Source organism: Schistocerca gregaria, chromosome 1 (genome assembly GCF_023897955.1).
Source record: "Schistocerca gregaria isolate iqSchGreg1 chromosome 1, iqSchGreg1.2, whole genome shotgun sequence".
In the NCBI taxonomy this organism is placed as follows: domain Eukaryota; kingdom Metazoa; phylum Arthropoda; class Insecta; order Orthoptera; family Acrididae; genus Schistocerca; species Schistocerca gregaria.
Window position 1 is genome coordinate 782,231,016 of NC_064920.1, and position 22,478 is coordinate 782,253,493.

The 22,478-nt window shown below is 47.4% G+C and overlaps 1 protein-coding gene across 1 annotated transcript in view; it reads right to left on the bottom strand.

Annotated features, from left to right (window-relative positions):
• Positions 1–22,478, bottom strand: part of LOC126269044 (serine-rich adhesin for platelets-like) — a 342,253-nt gene that overhangs the window by 21,755 nt on the left and 298,020 nt on the right. Inside the window, exon 7 of the mRNA XM_049973961.1 lies at positions 5,186–5,351. Coding sequence (XP_049829918.1) covers positions 5,186–5,351 — 166 coding nt within the window. The remainder of the gene's footprint in view (positions 1–5,185; positions 5,352–22,478) is intronic.

Below are 22,478 nucleotides of genomic sequence, written 5' to 3' on the forward strand. Positions count from 1 at the left end.
ATACCACAGTGCCAGGACGTTCGTAGGGAGGAAGGGCTGGTGGACGGTAGTCCACACTATGGGCCACTGGATGGTGGGATGTTTGGTCTCCATCACATTCCGGGGAACACAGCGCAGCAACAGGCTGTAAAAATCCTTAGTCCTGGGTGGGCGTGTATCTGGGAGACTGGTATGTATGTAACTGTAGTCGACGAAAAAGGTCGAAAGATGGGACAAATGAGGCACGATATGGCCGACAGACACCGGTGGTGAGGTGGAAGCAGGTAGGAGGACCTCAAGCAAGCTACGTGTTAGAGATGTACCCTGGCCCATCCACTGTTTTCTCATGGTGCCCATGTACAAGGCTGCAGCTCGCAGACGGACATTGGCGAGCCCGACGCCACCATATCGTGGGGGCAGAGTAAGTGTCTCATAACGGACTTTGTACATTGAACCAGCCATGAGATAATAGCCAAAAGCCGCCTGAAGATTGCGCCCAATTGCATTTGGCAGAGGGACAACTTGCGCGATGTGAACCAATTTTTGTGCCACATAAAGATTAAGAAACTCAACCCGTTGAAGTGTGTTCTGGCGGCGCAAGAGGTTCTGGCGGACGTTGTTGCGGATGACGTGTAACAGGCGACAGAAATTCGTTGCCGCTGTGCGTGTGACTGTGGGGGTAAAGGTAATGCCCAAGTACCGGAAAGTCCGCAGGAGTGCCACTTCACCCTCCTGGAGGCCTCGTCCAATGTGCATTGCAGAAGATTGGGCGACATTCATGGCACTGCCAGCGGTAGCCCCATAACGGGTAATCAATTCGAATCTCAGAGCCGGAGCGAATGAGGAAGAGGAGGTCATCAACATATGCCCGACAGCGAAAAGTGTTTTGGCGTAGGGTGAGGCCAGAGAGCTTGGTCGTCAACCCCCCAACAAGGGGCTCAAGGGCAATGGCATACATGAGGGTAGAGAGGGGGCACCGCTGCCGTATCGAGCGGCAGATAGGTACCGGCCCTGCTAAACGTCCATTGACTTGGACACGTGAACTGGCACTGTCGTAAAGACGCCGGATGATGTCGAGAAACGGAGGGGGGATGCCCATTCGGGCTGCCACCGAAAACAGGGAAAGATGACCCACTTTATCGAAGGCGCTGTCGAAGTCTATAGCGACGACCGCAGCACGGAGTCTGCAGGCCTCCGCCATCGCAATTAAGTCTCGGCATTCCCCCATGGCAGTCTGTATGTTAACCTGTCCTCCAGGCGTCGTTTGCTCTGGCGAGAGGGTATGAGGGAGTACTGTTCGGAGCCGCATTGCCAGTAAGCGCGCGAAAATCTTGTAATCGGCATTGAGTAAGGTGAGCGGTCTGTAACTCGTGACCATCAACCCCCGGGCTGGTTTGTGGACTGGGATAATGATGTCCTCAGCAAAGGCGGGTGGGATTGCGTGGTCGGATGTCATCAGTTCTTGATACATAGTCGTCCACCGTGGTGCCATGAGGTCCCGAAAGGTACGGTAAAACTCAATCGGTAAGCCGTCAATGCCGGGCCATCTGTTGACAGCACCCTTGGCGATTGCGTTGTTGACTTCGTCTAGGGTGACCGCCACTGTCAAAGCATCCGCCTCCGTGTGGGGGAGCGTGCGCGTGACGTAATGCAAAATGGAGTCGTCGGCTGCAGTTTGAGCGTCTTTTTCACTATAAGTACGACGGTAGTGCTCGACGAATGCGTGGACGATGTCATTCTGAGCGGTCACCTGCGTGTCATGAGGCGTGGTTAGAGTGCTGATGATCTGCCGACGACGCCGTCGTTTGTCGGACACTATATCATGGATGGAATTTCTAAATCCGCGTGATCGTGGCGCCGCGTCCGTTTCACGACCTCTTGCAGTTTCCGGCGAGCCAGCGCATTGATCTTCGCCTTAGTTCTTTGCCGTTCCGACTGGTTGTCCGGGGTTGGCGGTTGAGCATCCAGATCTCGGAGAATCGCGTAATAGAAGTCAACAGTGGTGCGATGCCAGTCGGCCATGTCCTTCCCGTATCTCATCAGTGTCCTCCGGATCGCCGGCTTGGCGCAGTCCAACCACCATGTCAGTGTCGAGTGATAGCGGGGAAGGCGTCGTTCGCAGGCTGTCCACGTTTCAGTGACTTGTTGGCGACACGCCAGGTCATGCAAGTGTGACGTATTGAGTTTCCATGGCGCACGGCTGCGCCATACTGATTGCGGCGGAAGGAGGACCGTACAGATGTAGGCGCAATGGTCGGAAAAGGCGAGCGGCCAGTGTTCGGCGCCCCGTATCGCAGATCTAAGAGTTTGTGAGACATATATCCTGTCTAATCGGCTTGCGGAATGACTGGTAAGAAAGGTATGGCCAGAACGGTCACCGTGTTGAACTTCCCAGGTATCGTGAAGCGGTAGGTCTCGCACCACTATACGTAATTCCTCGCATGTAGTATAGTGGGGAATCTGATCTTTAGGTTGCAGAATGCAGTTAAAATCACCTCCTAGTAGGCAATGGTCATAACGCCCTAAAATCAGGGGAGCGATTTCCTCGGAATAAAACTGGGCTCTTTCATGCCGTCGGTCGGTGCCTGAGGGAGCGTAGACATTAATGATGCGTGTCCCCAGGGCAGTGAGTGCCATGCCCCGAGCTGATGGAAGGAATGCGACATCGGTCACAGAAATCCCGTGGCGGACGTAGATGGCTACTCCGCGGCCCATAGGATCACTCGCGGAGGCCCGGGCGGTATAGCCATTGATATCCGGGAGACTAGCCAACTGAACTTCCTGCAGAAGGGCGAAATCGATATCCGAAGCCCACAACATCTCCGGCATAAGGCGGATTTTCACCCTGGAACGGATGTTGTTGGTGTTGATGGTTGCTATCTGGTAGGCCTGGTGTCGGATTGCTGGAGGCAGGTCCACTCCGCTGTCCGCGCAAGGGTGTGAGCGTCGCAGCGGAACGTTATCCCGCTGGCCCGCAGTGGAGTCTGGGGAGAGTATGATTAGTGGTGCGGCCGCGACGGCGTAGGGCCCTGTAACGGGTCCTGCTTCTCGACCTCCTCCTCGTGCCACGCCGTGGAAGCGGACACTGGCGTATCTTCCATTTTGTCTGCAGAAGATGTTCTAATGGTGCGTGGTGTAGTGTCACCTGTGATACGTTCATGATTTAGTTCAGCACGGGGCGCAGGCACACCGATAGATGTCTCCGCGCTCATAAGGCCTTCGTCAGCAGTAGCGGGTTCTGAGACCTCGTGCTGGTCGACGGTTACGTCCTCCTCGACTTGTAACGTCTCCTCTTGGTCGGAAACTGTGCGACATCTTCGCTTACGACGTTTCGGAGAACGTTGTTTCCTTGTGCGATTCTCCGTGTCCGACGACGAAAGGGAGTCGCGTCGTTCTGGCAGAAAGGCCGCTGTAGGAACGATGAGCGAGTCGATCTCCATCGTGTTTCCGAGGTAAGGGTCAGCGTCCGGTTGCGTCGGCATCGTCGCAGCGGCGTCGTTGGCCGACCGAGGCGCCGGGCCGTCTGAGGCGCTCTCCGTCGGCGTCTGGTCGGGCTCGTTGGTGGCGTCGTTTGTGGTGACCGGGCGACGTTGCGAAGCGGTAGGAGACGCTAGAGCAGCGGCATAGGTTACCGGTAGCACTGTAGGTTGCGACGTGGGTGGTTCTTCGGCAGCTGGAAGTTGCGTAATACGCCGTTGTAGGCATTCGGATCTAAGGTGGCCTTCTTTGCCGCACCCGGAACAGGTCCGAGGCTGGCCGTCGTATATAATTATTGCAGGGCATCCGCCGATCTGTAAGTAGGACGGGACGTGGCTTCGGAGATCAATGGTGACCTGGCGGACCCCGTTTAGGACAGGATACGTCCGAAACTGTGCCCACTTCTCCGCAGTGTGGCCGTGGACTGTGCCGTATGGGCGGAGTGCCGTGACGACTTCCTCAGCAGGAAGTTCGAATGGCAATTCGAAAATGCGTATCGTTCGCATACCTAAGCCTGCATGGTCGATGGTTACCTCCCCTACATTGCCATCAGCATGACAGAAGCGGAGCCCCTGTTTGGTCTCACGTAGTATGCGTTCTCACGCCGCGTCGTTAATGATTTTCACATAGACCGTGCTGATCACGATTGACAAATGTATGCCGACAATGTCGGTCGCCGGAATCTTCACTTCCTCTCGCAGAAAACGCTCCACCTCGAGTGCTTTGGGTCGGGCATAATCGTTGCAGAAAGTAAATCGGAGTGTAGATTTACGGTAACGGTTCGCCATGGATCGTACAAGGTAAGCCGGCACTTAAGCAACGGCCGTCAGAATGTAAACAAGGCGAGCTCGCGCTCCGCGCTCAGTCAACACTTACGCGTCCGCTCTGTTGCCCTGCCGAAGGCAGACTGGCCCATCTGAGCTACCGAAGCACGACTCACTCCCGGTACTCACAGCTTTACTTCTGCCAGTATCTCGTCTCCTACCTTCCAAACTTTACAGAAGCTCTCCTGCGAACCTGGCAGAACTAGCACTCCTGAAAGAAATGATACTGCGGAGACATGGCTTAGCCACAGCCTGGAAGATACTGGCAGAAGTAAAGCTGTGAGGAGCGGGCGTGAGTCGTGCTTCGGTAGCTCAGATGGTAGAGCACTTACCCGCGAAAGGCAAAGGTCCCGAGTTCGAGTCTCGGTCGGGCACACAGTGTTAATCTGCCAGGAAGTTTCAACCTCCGTTAGGTACATCACGGTCAACACAACAAAATTCCTTTCAGAGGGTAACGCTGCTTCTTTCTACTGTAATTGATTTAATAAAAATAATTTCATTGTACGAACTGCTTCCAGTTTAGATGTTGTGGTATAACAGTAGCAGGCGGTAGTGTTATAAGTGGAGGAATGGAACGCTCTATCACGGAACTCTGTATCAAACCTGTGGGCAGCGTGGGAGTGCGCTGCAGAGCAAGCTCTGCCGTCCGTGGGAAAGAGCGGAAGGGTGGAGACGGAGAGGAGTGACACTATCAATAATGTGTGCCGCCCTCATAACCAAACCCAGAATCCATGCCCGATCGTGCACTCATCCATTGCCCCCCCCCCCCCCCCCCCACTCTCGTGCTGCCATGCGGGTGCAGTGCGCACCGGATGAAGACTCGCCAATGCGTCCACCAATGATAACAGGAAGCCGTTGTAAAACACTATAGCGCACGATGCTGAAGCCTGGAGACAGCGCCTTACCGATGGCCGCTACGGTGGCGTCGATGTGCGGGTCGTAGCCGGCGTGCACGCCCTCGCTCCACACGGCGGCAGGCACGGGCACCAGGCGACGCTGGCGCGGCGACGGCGACACCGTGAAGTACATCTCCCCGTCGCGGCCCTCCGTGCTCGCGCCGCTGCAGTCCGTCTGCAATCGGGAGCTCCGTACAGAGCGAATACCAGACACTAGAGCGCGACGGTGTCTCCTTCAGAGGACACCATAAAATTGTACACAACTTAGAGGATCTTAACTGAGTGCTTTGAGATAAGGAACTAATGGTGTATTAATGATTTGGGAGACAAAACTAACAGCAATGCCACGCTTTTAGCAGATGATGAAGTTACCTCCAAGGAGCTTCAGACAGGTTCCTTATATGAAAACAAGAAAAAAATGTCCAGCAAACTTGGACTTTAAAACGCATACCTTAAGAGCTATGAGCACTTGTTCAACTTCAGTACTGTAATCTCTTTGCTTTCCATGTTTTGATAGGAAGTAGTATGAACCGTAAAAAGAAAAAAAATGTCCAGTACGTCGGGGTGGTAAGTGCACACCTTTAGAGTTACGAGTACTTGTTCGGTAGAAGAGACGTGTTTCGCAGTATTGAAGATGAGCAAGAGCTCATAGCTCTTAACTTATACACATTACAGCTCATATGTTCTGGACTTTTTTTCTTGTTTTGGTCCGTACTGCCTCCTCCCAAAATATGGAAATCAAAGAGCTTGCAGTAGAAGAGATGTGCTACACAGTATCTAGGAAGAGCAAGTGCTCATAGCTCTTATGGTACGGTATGAATTTTAGAGGTCATGTTAACTCGACATTTTTTCTTGTTTTGGTGTAAGAAGCCTCTCTTCAAATTTTGAAAACATCGTTGTGAAACACCCTGTATAACGCGGCAATGTCCGAAGAAAAACTCTGCACAAATGCCCAGTCAGACCTTCAAGATTTCAAAGCGGTGCAAAGGCTGATAACTCGCTTTAAATGTTCAAAAACGGAAATCTTTACACATCACGAAACGAAAAATATGTACTATTCTAAAACTACAAGATCGCAAATTCATAATTAGCAATGCTCAGCTCATACAAATATCTGACTGTAACAATTTTTAGTGATATGAAGTGCAATGACTATATGAAGGGGTTATTTCAATACTGGTACAAGCCCATTACCTCCACTTTTCTTATTATAGTGCTTCTGACATTTATGATCCAACCAAACAGAAAGAAAGGTTTATCTCTAGCAAGAAGCCATATGCTTGAATATTTCTGGTAACTCAACTGCAGATTTTTCAGCGCTCATTTTAACTTTAGGTATCTTAAAATGAACCAAAATGCACTTTTGCCACTATTGAAATAAGCCCTTCATATACGCTCACTCATAGACAAAGCACAATCAATCTGCAAAGATGACAGCTGACAAATCACTCATTCGACAAACCTAGAATATTACTCAAGGGCGTCGGACCCGCATCAATCAGGGCTAACAGGGGATAATGGACGGATGCAAGCCAGGGCAGCACGAGGGGTTATAGGTTTGTTTGACCTACGGGAGAGTGTCATAAAGGTACTGAAAATTCTGAAATGGCAGATGCTTCAAGATAGTCGCAAACTGTCCCATGATATTCTACTTACCTAGTTTCTATAGCCAACATTATGTGACGAATCTAGGAATATACTACAAATCCCAATGTATGGTTCCCGTAGTAACTGCAAAGACAAGATAAGACTGATTAACGGTAAAGCACCACCCAGATTCCTTACAGAATCGAATTTCCATGTACTAAACATCATATCTCCCCAACTATGTCGTACAATGATATAACGTTTCAGGTACACTCAGTGGTACATGTGGATATTGTCTGCAGAATGTGTTGCCGATAGAGTTGGTAGTAAGGAAATATTAAGTTAAAACGTCACGTCTAATGCTGTAGTCTTACTGCATAAACAGCGAAAATATAGTAAGTGATACAGTTTATTCCTTTCATCATTCTACAGAGGTGTCAGCGAGAAAAAATTTGGTGCCTGGGTGCTGTTGAAATTGCCTCCCATGATCAATGCATCCTGCCGACCCAGGAAACGAGGCGTGACTGTTTCTGAGAAGAAAGTGGAACATTCACATTGCTGACCCGAACCAGATAGCCCATAGACATTGACGATCCTGACGCCGCTAAACGTGAGAGCCATCAGGGAGATAGGCAACAGTATCAGCTAAGATACCATTACGTAAGGGGATCGCCACCCCACTACCAGTAGGGGAAGTATGAGAGATATGTGCTGTAAAACCATGGGGAGCACAGAAAGTTGCAACGTGCACCTCCTGAAGGAGAGCAACGAGAGCGTCCGCAGCATACAGCATGTCGTGGAGTACAGCCAGTTTTTGGTATACGCGAATGGTGTTGACATTGATCGTGGCTATGTGCTGAGTCTGGACAGCTGCCGTCGCCAGGAGGATGGGGCGATGCAAAAACGGGGGAAGCACAGGGAACTCCCTGTTAGGCCCCCACGGAAGGACGCATCCCTGTGACGGGGAAGGAGCCGACTCCATCAAGGGTGGTCCATCGCTCTGTACACCTCTAGAATGTCTACCCTTAGCATCGACGTCGCCGGCCCGGGAGGCAGACGTCTCCCTGGGTCGGTTCAGTGGAACACTATCACCTCAGACACACAAAGGGAGGCAACCGTGTCAGACGCAGGTGAGGGAAGGTCGATGTCTGGAGGTGGACGCTGACTGGAAATGGAGGCGTGGAAGGACGTCGCGTCGTCATGTGTCAGGGCTTCAGAGGACAGAGCACCATCAGCAGCAGGGTCGTCTTCCTGTGCACACAGCCGATGGAGGCAGTCATCAGAAGGTGTACGGCGTTGTCTCTTCCGTTTCCTCAGCGACCGTTGCTTCCTAATATGCTGATCCAGATGGCGAGCGGCTATCGTCCGACATGTGGCCCGATGGCAGAAAAGTGGAGGTCGGTACAGCTCCATGAGCAACACATAATTTGATATTAAATGTACAGTTCGGCTTTATAAGTCGTTTAACAAATAAAAATGCTACACTACTGGCCATTAAAATTGTTACACCACGAAGATAACGTGCTACAGACACGAAATTTAACCGACAGGAAGAAGATGCTGTGACATGCAAATGATTAGCTTTTCAGAGCATTCACACAAGGTTGGTGCCGGTGGCGACACCTACAACGTGCTGACATGAGGAAAGTTTCCGATTTCTCATACACAAATAGCAGTTGACCGGCGTTGCCTGGTGAAACGTTGTTGTGATGCCTCGTGTAAGGAGGAGAATTGCGTACCATCACGCTTCCGACTTTGAAAAAGGTCGGATTGTAGCCTATCGCGATTGCGGTTTATAGTATCGCGACATTGCTACTAGCGTTGGTCGAGATCCAATGACTATTAGCAGAATATGGAATCGGTGGGTTCAGGAGAATAATACGGAACGCCGTGCTGGATCCCAACGGCCTCGTATCACTAGCAGTCGAGATGACAGGCATCTTACCCGCATGGCTGTAACGGATCGTGAACCCTCGTCTCGATCACTGATTCAACAAATAGGGACAATGGTGGATGAGCAACTGGCTCGTCACAATACGCCAGTCACTACTCTTGATGAACTGTGGTATCGTGTTGAAGCTGCATAGGTAGCTGTACCTGTACACGCCATCCAAGCTCTGTTTGATTCAATGCCCTGGCGTATGAAGGCCGTTATTACGGCCAGAGGTGGCTGTTCTGGGTACTGATTTCTCAGGATCTATGCACCCAGATTGGGTGAAAATGCAATCACACGTCAGTTCTAGTATAATATGTTTGTCAAATGAGTATCCGTTTATCATCTGCATTTCTTCTTGGTGTAGAAATTTTAATGACAAATAGTGTATCTAGCTCTCGCCTACTTATAAGACAACCACCGTAGGTCTATAAAATTTAATTTTTGTGTCTTTTCAGGTCAGTGTCGTGTTTATTGTTCCAAATTGTCGAGATGACAGGCGTGTTACCCGCATGGCTGTACCGTATCGTGCAGCCACGTCTCGATACCTGAGTCAACAGATGGGGACGTTTGCAACACAACAACCATCTGCACGAACAGTTCGACGACGTTTGCAGCAGCATGGACTATCAGCTCGGAGACCATGGCTGCGGTTACCCTTGTCGCTGCATCACAGACAGGAGCGCCTGCGATGGTAAACTCTACGACGAACCTGCGTGCACGAATGGCAAAACGTCATTTTTTCGGAAGAATCCAGGTTCTGTTTACAGCATCATCATGGTCGCATACGCATTTGGCGACATCGCGGTGAACGCACATTGGAAGCGTGTATTCGTCATCGCCATACTGGCGTATCACCCGGTGTGATGGTATGGGGTGCCATTGTTTTCACGTCTCGGTCACCTCTTGTTCGCATTGACGGCACTTTGAACAGTGGACGTTACATTTAAGATGTGTTACGACCCGTGGCTCTACCCTTCATTCGATCCCTGCGAAACGTTACATTTCAGCAGGATAATGTACGACCGCATGTTACAGGTCCTGTAAGGGCCTTTCTGGATACAGAAAATGTTCGACTGCTGTCCTGGCCAGCACATTCTCCAGATCTCTCCCCAACTGAAAACGTCTGGTCAATGGTGGCCGAGCAACTGGCTCGTAACAATACGCCAGTCACTACTCTTCATGAACTGTGGTATCGTCTTGAAGCTGCATCGCAGCTGTACCTGTACACGCCATCCAAGCTCTGTTTGACTCAATGCCCTGGCGTATGAAGGCCGTTATTACGGCCAGAGGTGGCTGTTCTGGTTACTGATTTCTTAGGATCTATACACCTAAATTGCATGAAAATGTAATCACATGTCAGTTCTAGCGTTTATCATCTGCATTTGTTCTTGGTGTAGCTATTTTAATGGCCGGTAGTATATATTCTCTTTTCTTTGTGAGGAAGTGGATGAATTAAACATAAGGTTTCGAACGATAGTCATATTGTTTACCCAAGGCGTTTGATTATGTTGATGGTAAAATATTGCTCCATAAGTTTGACTACTATGGAAATCCGGGGAGTAGCTCACTGGTTCACCTCTTACTTTGATAACGGACAGAAAGACGTTCTTCTCCACAGCGTTGAGGATGGCTATGATGTGGTGTCTGAGTGGGGCACGGTTAAATGGAGCATCAGTGCTAGGGCCATTCCTGTGCCTTATTTGTATAAATGATATGTCCTCTAGTATTAAAGACGATTCTAAAATATTTCTATTTGCTGGTGACACTAGCCTGGTAGTAAAGGATATTTTGTGCAATGTTGACACTGTTTCAAATAGCGGAGTTCATGACATAAATTCATGGTTTATAGGAAACAAAACTAACGCTAAATCACAGTAAGACTCAGTTTTTACAGTTTCTAACACACAATTTAACAAAATTCAACGTTTTAATTTCAGAGAATGGGCATATGATTAGTGAAACTGAACAGTTCAAACTTTTAGTTGTTCAAATAGATTGTAAACTGTCGTGGAAAGCCCATGTTCAGGATCTTGTTCCAATGCTGCCATTTTTACTATTCGAACGGTATCTGAAGTAAGTGATCGTTTGACACGAAAATTAGTCTACTTTGCTTAATTTCATTCGCTTATGTCTTATGGTATTATATTTTGGAGTAACCCTTCCCATTCTACAAGCATATTTTGGCTCAGGAACAGGCGGTTCTGGAAACAAGTGGTGTAGGTTCGCGAACCTCTTGTCGACCACTGTTCACTAGTCTGAGTATTCTGACATTGGCCTCTCAATGTATACAAACTCTTCACTATCGTTTCTTGTTAACAATATCAGCTTATTCCCAAGAATAAGTAGCTTGTACTCAATTAATACTCGGCAGGAATCCAATCTACATTTGTATCGCACTTCCTTAAATGTTGTGCAGAAATGTGTGCAGTATACTGCTGCATCCATTGTCAACATACTACCACAAGAATTAAAAAATCTTAGCAATAATTCACGCGCTTTCAAATCGAAACTCAAGAGTTTCCTCATGGGTCACTCTTTCTATTCTGTCGATGAGTTCCTTGAAGCCGGCCGCTGTGGCCGAGCGGTTCTAGGCACTTCAGTCCGGAATCACGCGGCTGTTACGGTCGCAGGTTCGAATCTTGCCTCGGACATGGATGTGTGTGATGTCCTTAGGTTAGTTAGGGTTAAGTAGTTCGAAGTCTGGGGGACTGATGACCTCAGATGTTAAGTCCCACAGCCCTTAGAGCAAATTGAAGTTCCTTGAAAAATTAAGCTGATCCTTGTTGTATTGTCCACTGCGTTTACATTAACTTATGGTTTGACTTTTTTCGGATTCATGAACACTTTATTTTTAACTGTTATTACTTTTGCGTTGTAATTTCATGAACTGATACGTCAAATGACGCTGGAGATTTGTTCTTCAATTTGGTCCTACGGAATTTGACGTGTAAATAAAATAAATGAATAGACAGCTTCTGCCTGCTGACGGCCATCGTACATTTGTATTGCCTCTGGTAGGAGAGGCAGGCGAAATGTCCATCGTGTCGTCGAGAGGAGTCGACACCGATACCGACTGATTCAGATGGTGCACAGCAGGCCGCAGCGCCGCAGACTTGTAAGATAGAGGTAACACAGTGGGCGGCGTTGGAAGAGCGACGTCTCCGATGGGCCTTTGAGCCAGTCTACGTCGGAAACATTCAGAACGGACATGGCCTTCCCGGCCACAACCTGAACAGGAGCGTGGCTGGCCATCGTACATGACGTGAGCAGTACAGCTGGTACCAACCAAGTAGGAAGGCACATGTTTCCGTACATCAATTTTTATCTGACGGACACCATTGAGGACACGGTATGTTTCGGACGTCTTTAACGTTTCAGCGACGTGACTGGCGACGTTACTGTCAGGTTTCAAGGCGTCTACCAGAAACGTTCAACACTATCTCAAACGGGAGTTCAGAAACCTACGTTCGGAGGCCAAAAACAGCGTGATCAATCACGACAATCCCTATATGTCCGTCAGAATATCGGAAATTGAGAGCATCGCGCCTCACAACATCGGCGAACAGCTTGTCATTCGCCACCTTTATGTACACAGTAATACTGAGGATCAGAAAATGAATTCGGAGAACATCTTGTGGCGGGAGACGCATTTGATCGCGTATAAAACGTTCTACTTCATACGACCTCGGTCGTTGACGATCCAAAGGAAAAGTTAATTTAATCGTGGCTTGGGGGTAAGAAAACACCATGATGGTCGATGAAGTCGGACTCTGAGACAAGCCGGTACACGGACGTAAACGAGCGCGCGCTGGCTCGCAAGGAGCACGACAGGCGAGACGCAAACAAGGCGTGCGAGCCTCACCACTGTCCAGGGTAGGCTGCGACACATTCGATGGCAGCGCATGGCCACAGCAGCAGGCCCAGGAGAATCCACACGAGCCCAGCACATACTACAGCACACCGAGCTGCAGCACCGTCTGGGACTGATCTCTTATGACGAAACTTGCCATGACACGGTATCCGATACCCGCTTCTAACATAACCTACCCTTGCATGACGTATAGCAGTCAGCAAGACATCCGCTACTGTTCCTAATACCCGACCTAACTATCGCAGAGGTTTTTTTCCCTTGGCGCTTGCCTTGGCACTTTTTCCCTCTGCCCTTAAAACCGCCACCTTTCGTTCGACTTTCGACGCAATCTATCTCCAGATTAGCGCATATTAATGGTTAACCTTAACCAGACGTACGCAAACATAGCAGTACCCACATCCTTCGACACCACACTTTAGTGAACACTAACGCTTTATGCAGAGATGGCAGTAGACCTTTTGAGTTGTCCATCATGTCGGTGTGGGCCTGGAGGGGCTCCACCTCCTTTTAAAAATAATAATAATAATAATAAAAAAAGCTTCACGGTCAGATGTCGTCAACCATGTGTCACATCCATTATGTTTATTACTCACGTGCAGGGGAGACATTTTAATTGGAAGTCGCTTGCTCTGTATTGGCGGAAGTGACGCAGAGGAAACATGTTTTGTAACAAGTGTCTACCCTCAATGTAGATTGTAGACAGATCTTTTTTGAAAAGGAGTTGTATGTAGCACTAGCAATGAGCTGAGTGTTACTTCGTCATTCTATAGAAACGCTGTAATATACAAAAAAAGGCTCTGAGCACTATGGGACTTAATATCTAAGGTCATCAGTCGCCTAGAACTAATTAAACCTAACTAACCTAAGGACATCACACACACATCCATGCCCGAGGCAGGATTCGAACCTGCGACCGTAGCGGTCACGCGGTTCCAAACTGAAGCGCATAGAACCGCACGGTCACTCCGGCCGGCTGTAATAAACAAGCAGTATCAATTGTACCATTGACTCATTAGTTCATGGTTTAACAAAACGCCTTCAAAAACTAAACATCATTTATCTTTCGTCATTTTAAAAATAAAAGTGTTCACAGAAAGTTCGTTTTCATTCATTTGGGGGATGGGGTGGCAGGGGGTGTGTGTGGAGGTGGGAGAGTGCCCCTAATATCTGTTTGCTGTCAGGGGTAATCATTTAATGATCTCAGAAAGGCTAGAAACCCCTGGCCTAGGTTCATGGCTTTCAGTATGTCACATGAGAAACTGACGGTCAAATTCTCGTCAGAACGTCAGTAAGGACAAGAGTCCACTAGCGAAACCTGTTAGGTCCTGTGCAGGTAATACAGCTGTTTTTTACTGGCTGTTACAGAATGCGTGACGAGCAATGAGGGGGGGGGGGAGGAGAAGAGGAGAATGGGGTCCGCGCAGCGAAGCGGGTCAGTGGCGCGGCCCTCGCAGCACGCTCAGCTGCGGCGGGCGCGCCGTGTGCGGCCAGCGCGTAACAACACGCCTGCTGCCGCCGCCGCCGCCGCCGCCGCCGCTGCTGCCGCGCTGGTCGCACAAGTGGACCGGCTGCCCCACCGGCCGTGGGCTCGGCCCACCCGTTCTGCGCTCTCAGGTGAGTCACCGCGCGCGCAGGACGGAGGAACAGTTGCCCAAACCTCACCGATTCCGCCAAAGATCTGGCGCGATGTTGCAACAAATACAGTTCCGGAGTATTACGAAAATATTAAGAAGGTGCTCTTCTTGTCCAGACTATTTACTGTCCATGTTTCACTTCCATACATGGCCGCACTCCATACAAATACTTTCAGAAACGACTTCCTGACACATAAATCAATACTCGAAGTTAACAAATTTCTCTTCTTCAGAAACTCAGAAACGCTTTCCTTGCCATTGCCAGTCTACATTTTATATCCTCTCTACTTCGACCGTGATCAGTTATTTTTCTCCCCAAATAGCAAAACTCCTTTACTACTTTAAGTGTCTCATTTCCTAATCTAATTCCCTCTGCATCACCCGACTTAATTCGACTACATTCCATTATCCTCGTTTTGCTTTTGTTGATGTTCATCTTATATCCTCCTTTCAAGACGCTGTCCATTCCGTTCAACTGCTCTTCCAAGTCCTGTCTCTGACAGAATTACAATGTCGTCGTCGAACCTCAAAGTTTTTATTTCTTCTCCATGGATTTTAATACCTACTCTGAATTTTTCTTTTGTTTCCTTCACTGCTTGCTCAATATAAAGATTGAATAACATCGGGGACAGACTACAACCATGGCTCACTCCTTTCCCAACCACTGCTTCCCTTTCATGTCCCTCGAATCTTATAAACGCCATCTGGTTTCTGTACAAATTGAAAATAGCCTTTCGCTCCCTGTATTTTACCCCTGCCACCTTCAGAATTTGAAAGAGAGGATTCCAGTCAACATTGTCAAAAGCTTTCTCTAAGCTTTCGAAATGTGGTGCTACAGAAGAATAATGAAGATTAGATGGGTAGATCACATAACTAATGAGGAGGTATTGAATAGAATTGGGTAGAAGAGGAGTTTTTGGCACAACTTGACTAGAAGAAGGTCTCGGTTGGTAGGACATGTTCTGAGTCATCGAGGGATCACTAATTTGGTATTGGAGGGCAGCGTGGAGGCTAAAAATCGTAGAGGGAGACCAAGAGATGAATACACTAAACAGATTCAGAAGGATGTAGGTTGCCGTAGGTACTGGGTGACGAAGAAGCTTGCACAGGATAGAGTAGAATGGAGAGTTGTATCACACCAGTTTCTGGACTGAAGACCACAACAACAACAACAAGATGCTCAACCTACTCCAATCACAAACAATCAGAGAGCCGTTCTGCATCACGGAGAGGTTAATTGGTGATATTCCGAGTGCGTTCGTTGCGGTAAGGGTCCATATACAGCCGTAAACAACACTAACATACACTTTCACTCAAATTTTCATTTCCTTAAATAACAGTTATTAATATCCCCTACTGACGACACTGTAGAGGAATGTGTGTTACTACTCATCATCTCATCAAACAGAGGTTTACCGACAGTCGACCCTCCTACGTAGTCGAGGTCACTGACGCACGCTTGTGCAATGGCACTCGACACGGAGGTACAACGGTACGAATTCTGTTGGTAGTGAACGAAATTTTACCTGCCAGTATTCGGTCGGCAAGGGGAGGACGGGTGGTGGCGAAGAGGTCCTGATGACCACACTTTGCACAGATATCCTGGATTAAGTTGCAAACCCCTCCACAATATGGCATGAAGTGAGGGCATGCGACGATGGTGATCCGTCCATCGAACGAGGACTTTAAGCTCGGCGGCCGCCTTAGCGCTATTCAAAAACAGCTGGCTACGTGCGGACATCGGATTTCACACTTTGCCTTCTCTCATCATCATACAACACAAACATAACACCGGTTGGAGTGGCCGTGCGGTTCTAGGCGTTACAGTCTGGAACCGCGTGACCGCTACGGTCGCAGGTTCGAATCCTGCCTCTGGCATGGTTGCGTGTGATGTCCTTAGGTTGGTTAGGTTTAAGTAGTTCTAAGTTCTAGGGGAATGATGACCTTAGAAGTTGAGTCCCATAGTGCTCAGAGCCATTTGAACCATTTTGAACAAACATAACACCATTTTCACACGCGTATATTTCACTCACCTATTTCACCACAAATAATCAAGAGACAGCACCATGGAAAGGGACCATTGTACACGCAGGAAGAAAACCTTTGTTTAAATGGGTGCACAGATTGTGAATATGTGTTAGCGCCAGCTACCTGTGACAAATGTAAATTTGTGCGGACAGAGACTCGAACCCGGATTTCATGCTTGTCACCAGCAGTCACGTTGACCACTTCGGATAACAGAGCACGCCACCAGTGACGGTCCAGACCTCCATATGTCACGCGGCCACAGTCCAAATGCTCACACATTCGTGAAACTAAAGAATGGTTCAAATGGCTCTAAGCATTATGCGACTTAACATATGAGCCGATGAGTCCCCTAGACTTGGAACTACTTAAGCCTAACCCAACCTAAGTACATCACACACACCCATGCCCGAGGCAGGATTCGAACCTGCGACCGTAGCAGCAGCGCGGTTCCGGACTGAAGCGCCTAGAACCCCTTGGCAACAGCAGCCGGCTCGTGAAACTAAGCATAGAAAGATAAATGTTATTTTTGTATCGTTATTTTGGTCGGCCCAGGCATGGTTAAATTCTCAATGGCGACATCCTTCAGAGATGTATTCCTATCCATTCGCGAAAGAAACAAGGACAGGAGGTAAGACGGGTTAACAATGATACCAGAAATTCCCCTCACCCACACACGTAGTAAGATGGCTTGCGTAAAATAGATGTGCATATACAAACCACGATCAAACATGTTCCAGTGTAGGCCCTGACAGTCAGTCTTGTGGTAAGATTAAGCCACCGTTTGTTTGCGTCGAATCAGGTGTAATACAAGCGAGGTATCGTCCATGTTATGATAGTACACTGTGCGGTTCTTCTCACTGACGGTATCAGGCGTGGTTGCGCACTCACGCCATAAAAAAAATGGCTCTGAGCACTATGGGACTTAACATCTGAGGTTATCAGTCCCCTAGAACTTAGAACTACTTAAACCTAACTAACCTAAGAGAGCACACACATCCATGCCCGAGGCAGGCTTTGAACCTGCGACCGTAGCGGTCGCGCGGTTTCAGACTGAGTCGCCTAGAATCGCTCGGTCACATCGGCCGGCACGTCATCAAAGGCGTAGCTCACTATCAGTGAAGGAACGGAACAAATGTGTGACTGATAGTCGTACGTGTTAAACTTTCGGGGACGCTAAATGGAAGTTTGTAATTCAAAAGCGAAAAGACTCGAGCAAATGGATTAGGGAGTAAAAAGAATTGAAAATTCTAAGAAATCAGGTTTGAAGAAGCCGTGAGGTTTGAAGAGCCCTACAAAACAAACTGAGTCTATCGATGTGCTGAGACACGGTGATTTTCTCATTATTAGGCGTTAGAGTCATTTAGAATTGTCTGAATGATAATGTTTTGGCCGTCTGACTGTTTTCTTTCCTTCTGTATCCAGTACTGCAATTTAGACTTTGAGCCATTGTCACTGACCCACCATTCTCCTTTAGAAAGTACTTACGTTGTTTGTCGTACTTTATTCCAAAGACGTCATGTTATTTAGTTGACCAGACAAGGACCGAGATGTTAATAGCTGCTATATGATGAAATTAACAAGAGGTCACTGTACTCCAATACTTTAATAATAAATAAGACGTCCTTGAGATGTTGCACGACCAATCAACGTATTTCATTTCTAAAGGACAATAATGGGAACTCGATAGCGACTACTAAGCCGAAATCGCAATAGCGTGTCCAGAAGAATTAGGTTACCCTTATGACACCGCTACTCCTGTATCAGCGAACACTTCTAATGAAGTGTAACAACTAACTAAACTAGAGATTTTTTAAAGTGACAAGCGATAATTAATATTTACTTAACGTTCATACAAATAAAATTCGTGTGGTTCGGATCATTTTTACGAAATAAAAGAAATAATGTATCACTGACCCAGTTGCTGCTGCTTGTTTTTAACAATTATTTCTCTGTTCCGTTTTGTATCGGCTGGTGAACGTCGTAAGTCGTGCGACACTTTGTTTTATTTCCTAAATTTTGTCTTTATTGCTGCCATTGCGGGACGCCTACTTTCACATCTGCAAGTTCTGGTGAACGGAAATGGTTTTCTTAAGGATTTTTACTGTTGTATCAAAACCTATTGTCAATGGAACTGACGCGGCTCAGATAACGTAACTTAAAAACGCGGCCTGCATACTGAGCATAAGGAAGCAGAATCGGGCAGCTAAGAGCCCTTGGCCTTCGAAACTACAGATGTATCATATCAACAGACTACTGAGGAATCAACAACGACGTTATCAGAGAGATACCCAATCGTGTACCAGGTAACAGGCGCACATAAACCTGAAGACTTAAATGTGAATTGCAGAGTAGTCATGTAGATGTAGATGTAGAATACCAGCGTGATAAGAAATTTGTAGAGACGCTACATATACAGGGTGAGCCAGGAGGAAAGATAGATGCTTGGAGGGGTGACAGTATAAGTGATTCTGGTTCAAATGTGACTCAACTGCTGAGGTCATAAGTCCCCTAGAATTTAGAACTACTTAAACCTAACTAACCTAAGGACAACACACACATCCATGCCCGAGGCAGGATTCGAACCTGCGACCGTAGCGGTCGCGCGGTTCCAGACTGTAGCGCCAGAACCGCTCGGCCACCAGCGGCCGGCTATAAGTGATTCTGATCAAAAAACTTCATATGGGCATAGGCCTTACTCTTAAAAGTTTGCAAGGAAACGGATGAAAACAGTGGGGAACAGGGCAAATGCAGGTAATAGTGCATGAAAAATTGTGATCTAATGTTTTGTTTAATTGTGTATATTTCCTCATAAAAGACATTCAAAACCGCCGCCGTCAACTGCAGTGCATTTAGCATCTCTGTGTGAAGTTGCTGAATGATCTGAGATCATTTGTACGGTCCTTTACTTGAGCACACGCGTGTGAAATACGAACGAGAAGTTACTCTTTTTGTGTGCACTCTGCGCTTGTGGACTTCGCTCTTAAGCCAGCTCCACTAACAGTAATCGAACGGAGTGAGGTCGGGTGACCTCGGTGGAGAAGCAGTGATCCACGGCGACCGACCCAACGTCCAGGGCACGTTTCAGTGAGGTACTGTATCACTGGCATACGGGATGTGCAGAAGCTCCGACGTTCTCAAAGTACGAGAACATGCGACAACGTGTTGCCAAAGGAACATCCACAAAGTATTCTGGTAACACATTTTGAAAGAAATCAAGACACCGTACTCCATTAACACGGCTATCTTGTAAGTGGGCTGCTTCTGTGTTGGCAGCGCTGTGTAGAGTTTTGCATTGGATCTCTGACTGCACTTTCTTTGTAAGAGACTCTGTGGCTGGTTGCACTCGTTGGAAGTTAGTCGCAAACAATGATGGACGTACTGTTGGGCAGTTGGAGGTGAACAGCCAACAGTGATGGATGTTAAATGTGAGAAGTTAGCACTGATGGAGGATAGAGGTCTGAAGTGTTAGCATAGGCTAACGATGTGGAAGTATCCGACTTGGAGATTGAAAATTATTCACGATTATGTATCTTTGTACTGGATGTCAATGACGATTTATATTCTTGTTTGAACTGGATGTCACATTATTAAGGTAAAGAATACATTATTTGGTTTGCAACAAAATCTTTCCTTTGCTAGCCACATTCCTATTAGTAGTTAGCGGCTTTAGTAGTTAGAATCTTTTATTTAGCTGGCAGTATTGACGCTCGCTGTATTGCAGTAGTTCACGTAATGAAGATTTTTGTGAGGTAAGTGCTTAATGAAATGTATAGGTTATTGTCAGGATTGCTTCTTATTCAGGGCCATTCATTTGTATTAATTATTTGAAGCCAGGTTGTAATTTTTTTTAGCAGTCAGACTGCGTTGCGCTAGAATATTGTGGGTCAGTGTTGACACGATAAGAAAAATTAAAGAGAAAGTAGGCTCAGTAAGTTCAGTTTTACTCAGCTATTTCAGAATCAAATAACGTAGAACTTTCATCTTCTCAGTCATTCAACAATTTAAGTACAGATTCACACATTTAAATAAAGAAGTTTCAATCTAAAACAACTGCAGCTTTGAGTCGATCATCAATAATATCGCACCACACGTTCACTGTGGCAACGTCACCTAACCTACTGTCGCTTTGGCAGTATTCACATGGTAGTGCAGGTGAAGAAGGACATGCGACTGACGTCAGTGATTTTCAAACAGCGGTATGTTGGATCAGTGGCGGATGCAGGAAAACCTCAAGGAGGGGGCCTAAAGATATCTTGAGCTATCTTTACTTTTACCGTAATAAAAAAATAATGCGAAGTTTAATAAGTTTTATTTAAACTGATTATACAAATAGACAAGACAGTGCCATCTTATGATATAAACAGTTACAGTTGTGGTTCTGTTCCTTAAATAATGAATTTATGTTCCTATTCTTCCTGACAAATTGGTTGTGCTTCTGAATGTAAACTAGCTTCCTATTCTGCGAATATTTCGTATTTATAACGCTACGTATCGAAGGTTCTCTGTACAAGAAAACAGTAGAATATTCGAGACTTTACTCGAACAAATGCGAGACAGGATAACGTATCGAGATCAGTAGAAAGGCCGCGAGTTTTCTCGTAGGTATGTGTTAGCTACTGTATCTATGTGCCAGACAGAAACGTATAAAATACTAAGACGCGGACGCGCGTGCTACATAGGGAAGTACAACTACTCGATTCAGTCGAGTCGACTGACGAAAGAAACGAACGAATAGCGTGCGGGCAGACTGGCTGCGGCGGCTCTCGTGGCAATGCAGGGCCACGCACCCCGCACGCCCCCGTATGTCCCCGCCACTGTGTCGGATCGTTAAGAAAAGCGCCTACGTCCACATCAAGTTTTTTGTCCAGAATTACCAATACTATCACCCCTTGTAGCATGTACCGTTCTTCCTAACTCACCGAGCGAGGTGGCGCAGTGGCTAGCATACTGGACTCGCTTTCGGGAGGACGACGGTTCAATCCTGTGTCCGGCCATCGTGATTTAGGTTTTCCGTGATTTCCCTAAATTGCTCCCGGCAAATACCGGGATGGTTCCTTCGAAAGGGCACGGCCGACTTCCTTTCCTAATCTGATGACACCGATGACCTCGCTGTCTTGTCTCCTCCCCCAGAACAATCCAACCCCTCCTAACTCACCCTGTAGACAGCATTCGACCATACACCTCCAGACTAACGGAATGGGCATAATATGGGGCTGTACCACACTTTCACTGCTCATACCAAATTAATCCCCCCCATGAACGATGGACCTTGCCGTTGGTGGGGAGGCTTGCGTGCCTCAGCGATACAGATGGCCGTACCGTAGGTGCAACCACAACGGACGGGTATCTGTTGAGAGTCCAGACGAACGTGTAGTTCCTGAAGAGGGGCAGCAGCCTTTTCAGTAGTTGCAGGGACAACAGTCTCGATGATTGACTGATCTGGCCTTGTAACATTAACCAAAACGGCCTTGCTGTGCTGGTACTGCGAACGACTGAAAGCAAGGGGAAACTACAGCCGTAATTTTTCCCTAGGGCATGCAGCTTTACTGTGTGATTAAATGATGATGGCGTCCTCTTGGGTAAAATATTCCGGAGGTAAAATAGTCCCCCATTCGGATCTCCGGGAGGGGACTACTCAAGAGGACGTCGTTATCAGGAGAAAGAAAACTGGCGTTCTACGGATCGGAGCGTGGAATGTCAGATCCCTTAATCGGGCAGGTAGGTTAGAAAATTTAAAAAGGGAAATGGATAGGTTAAAGTTAGATATAGTGGTAATTAGTGAAGTTCGATGGCAGGAGGAACAAGACTTTTGGTCAGGTGAATGCAGGGTTATAAATAAAAAATCAAGTAAAGGTAATGCAGGAGTAGGTTTAATAATGAATAAAAAAATACGAGTGCGGGTAAGCTACTACAAACAGCATAGCGATCGCATTATTGTGGCCAAGATAGACACAAAGCCCACGCCTACTACAGTGGTACAAGTTTATATGCCAACTAGCTCTACAGATGATGAAGAAATTGATGAAATGTATGATGAGATAAAAGAAACTATTCAGATAGTGAAGGGAGACGAAAATTTAATAGTCATGGGTGACTGGAATTCGTCAGTAGGAAAAGGGAGAGAAGGAAACATAGTAGGTGAATATGGATTGGGGGGGAGAAATGAAAGAGGAAGCCGCCTGGTAGAATTTTGCACAGAGCATAACTAATACTTGGTTCAAGAATCATAAAAGAAGGTTGTATACA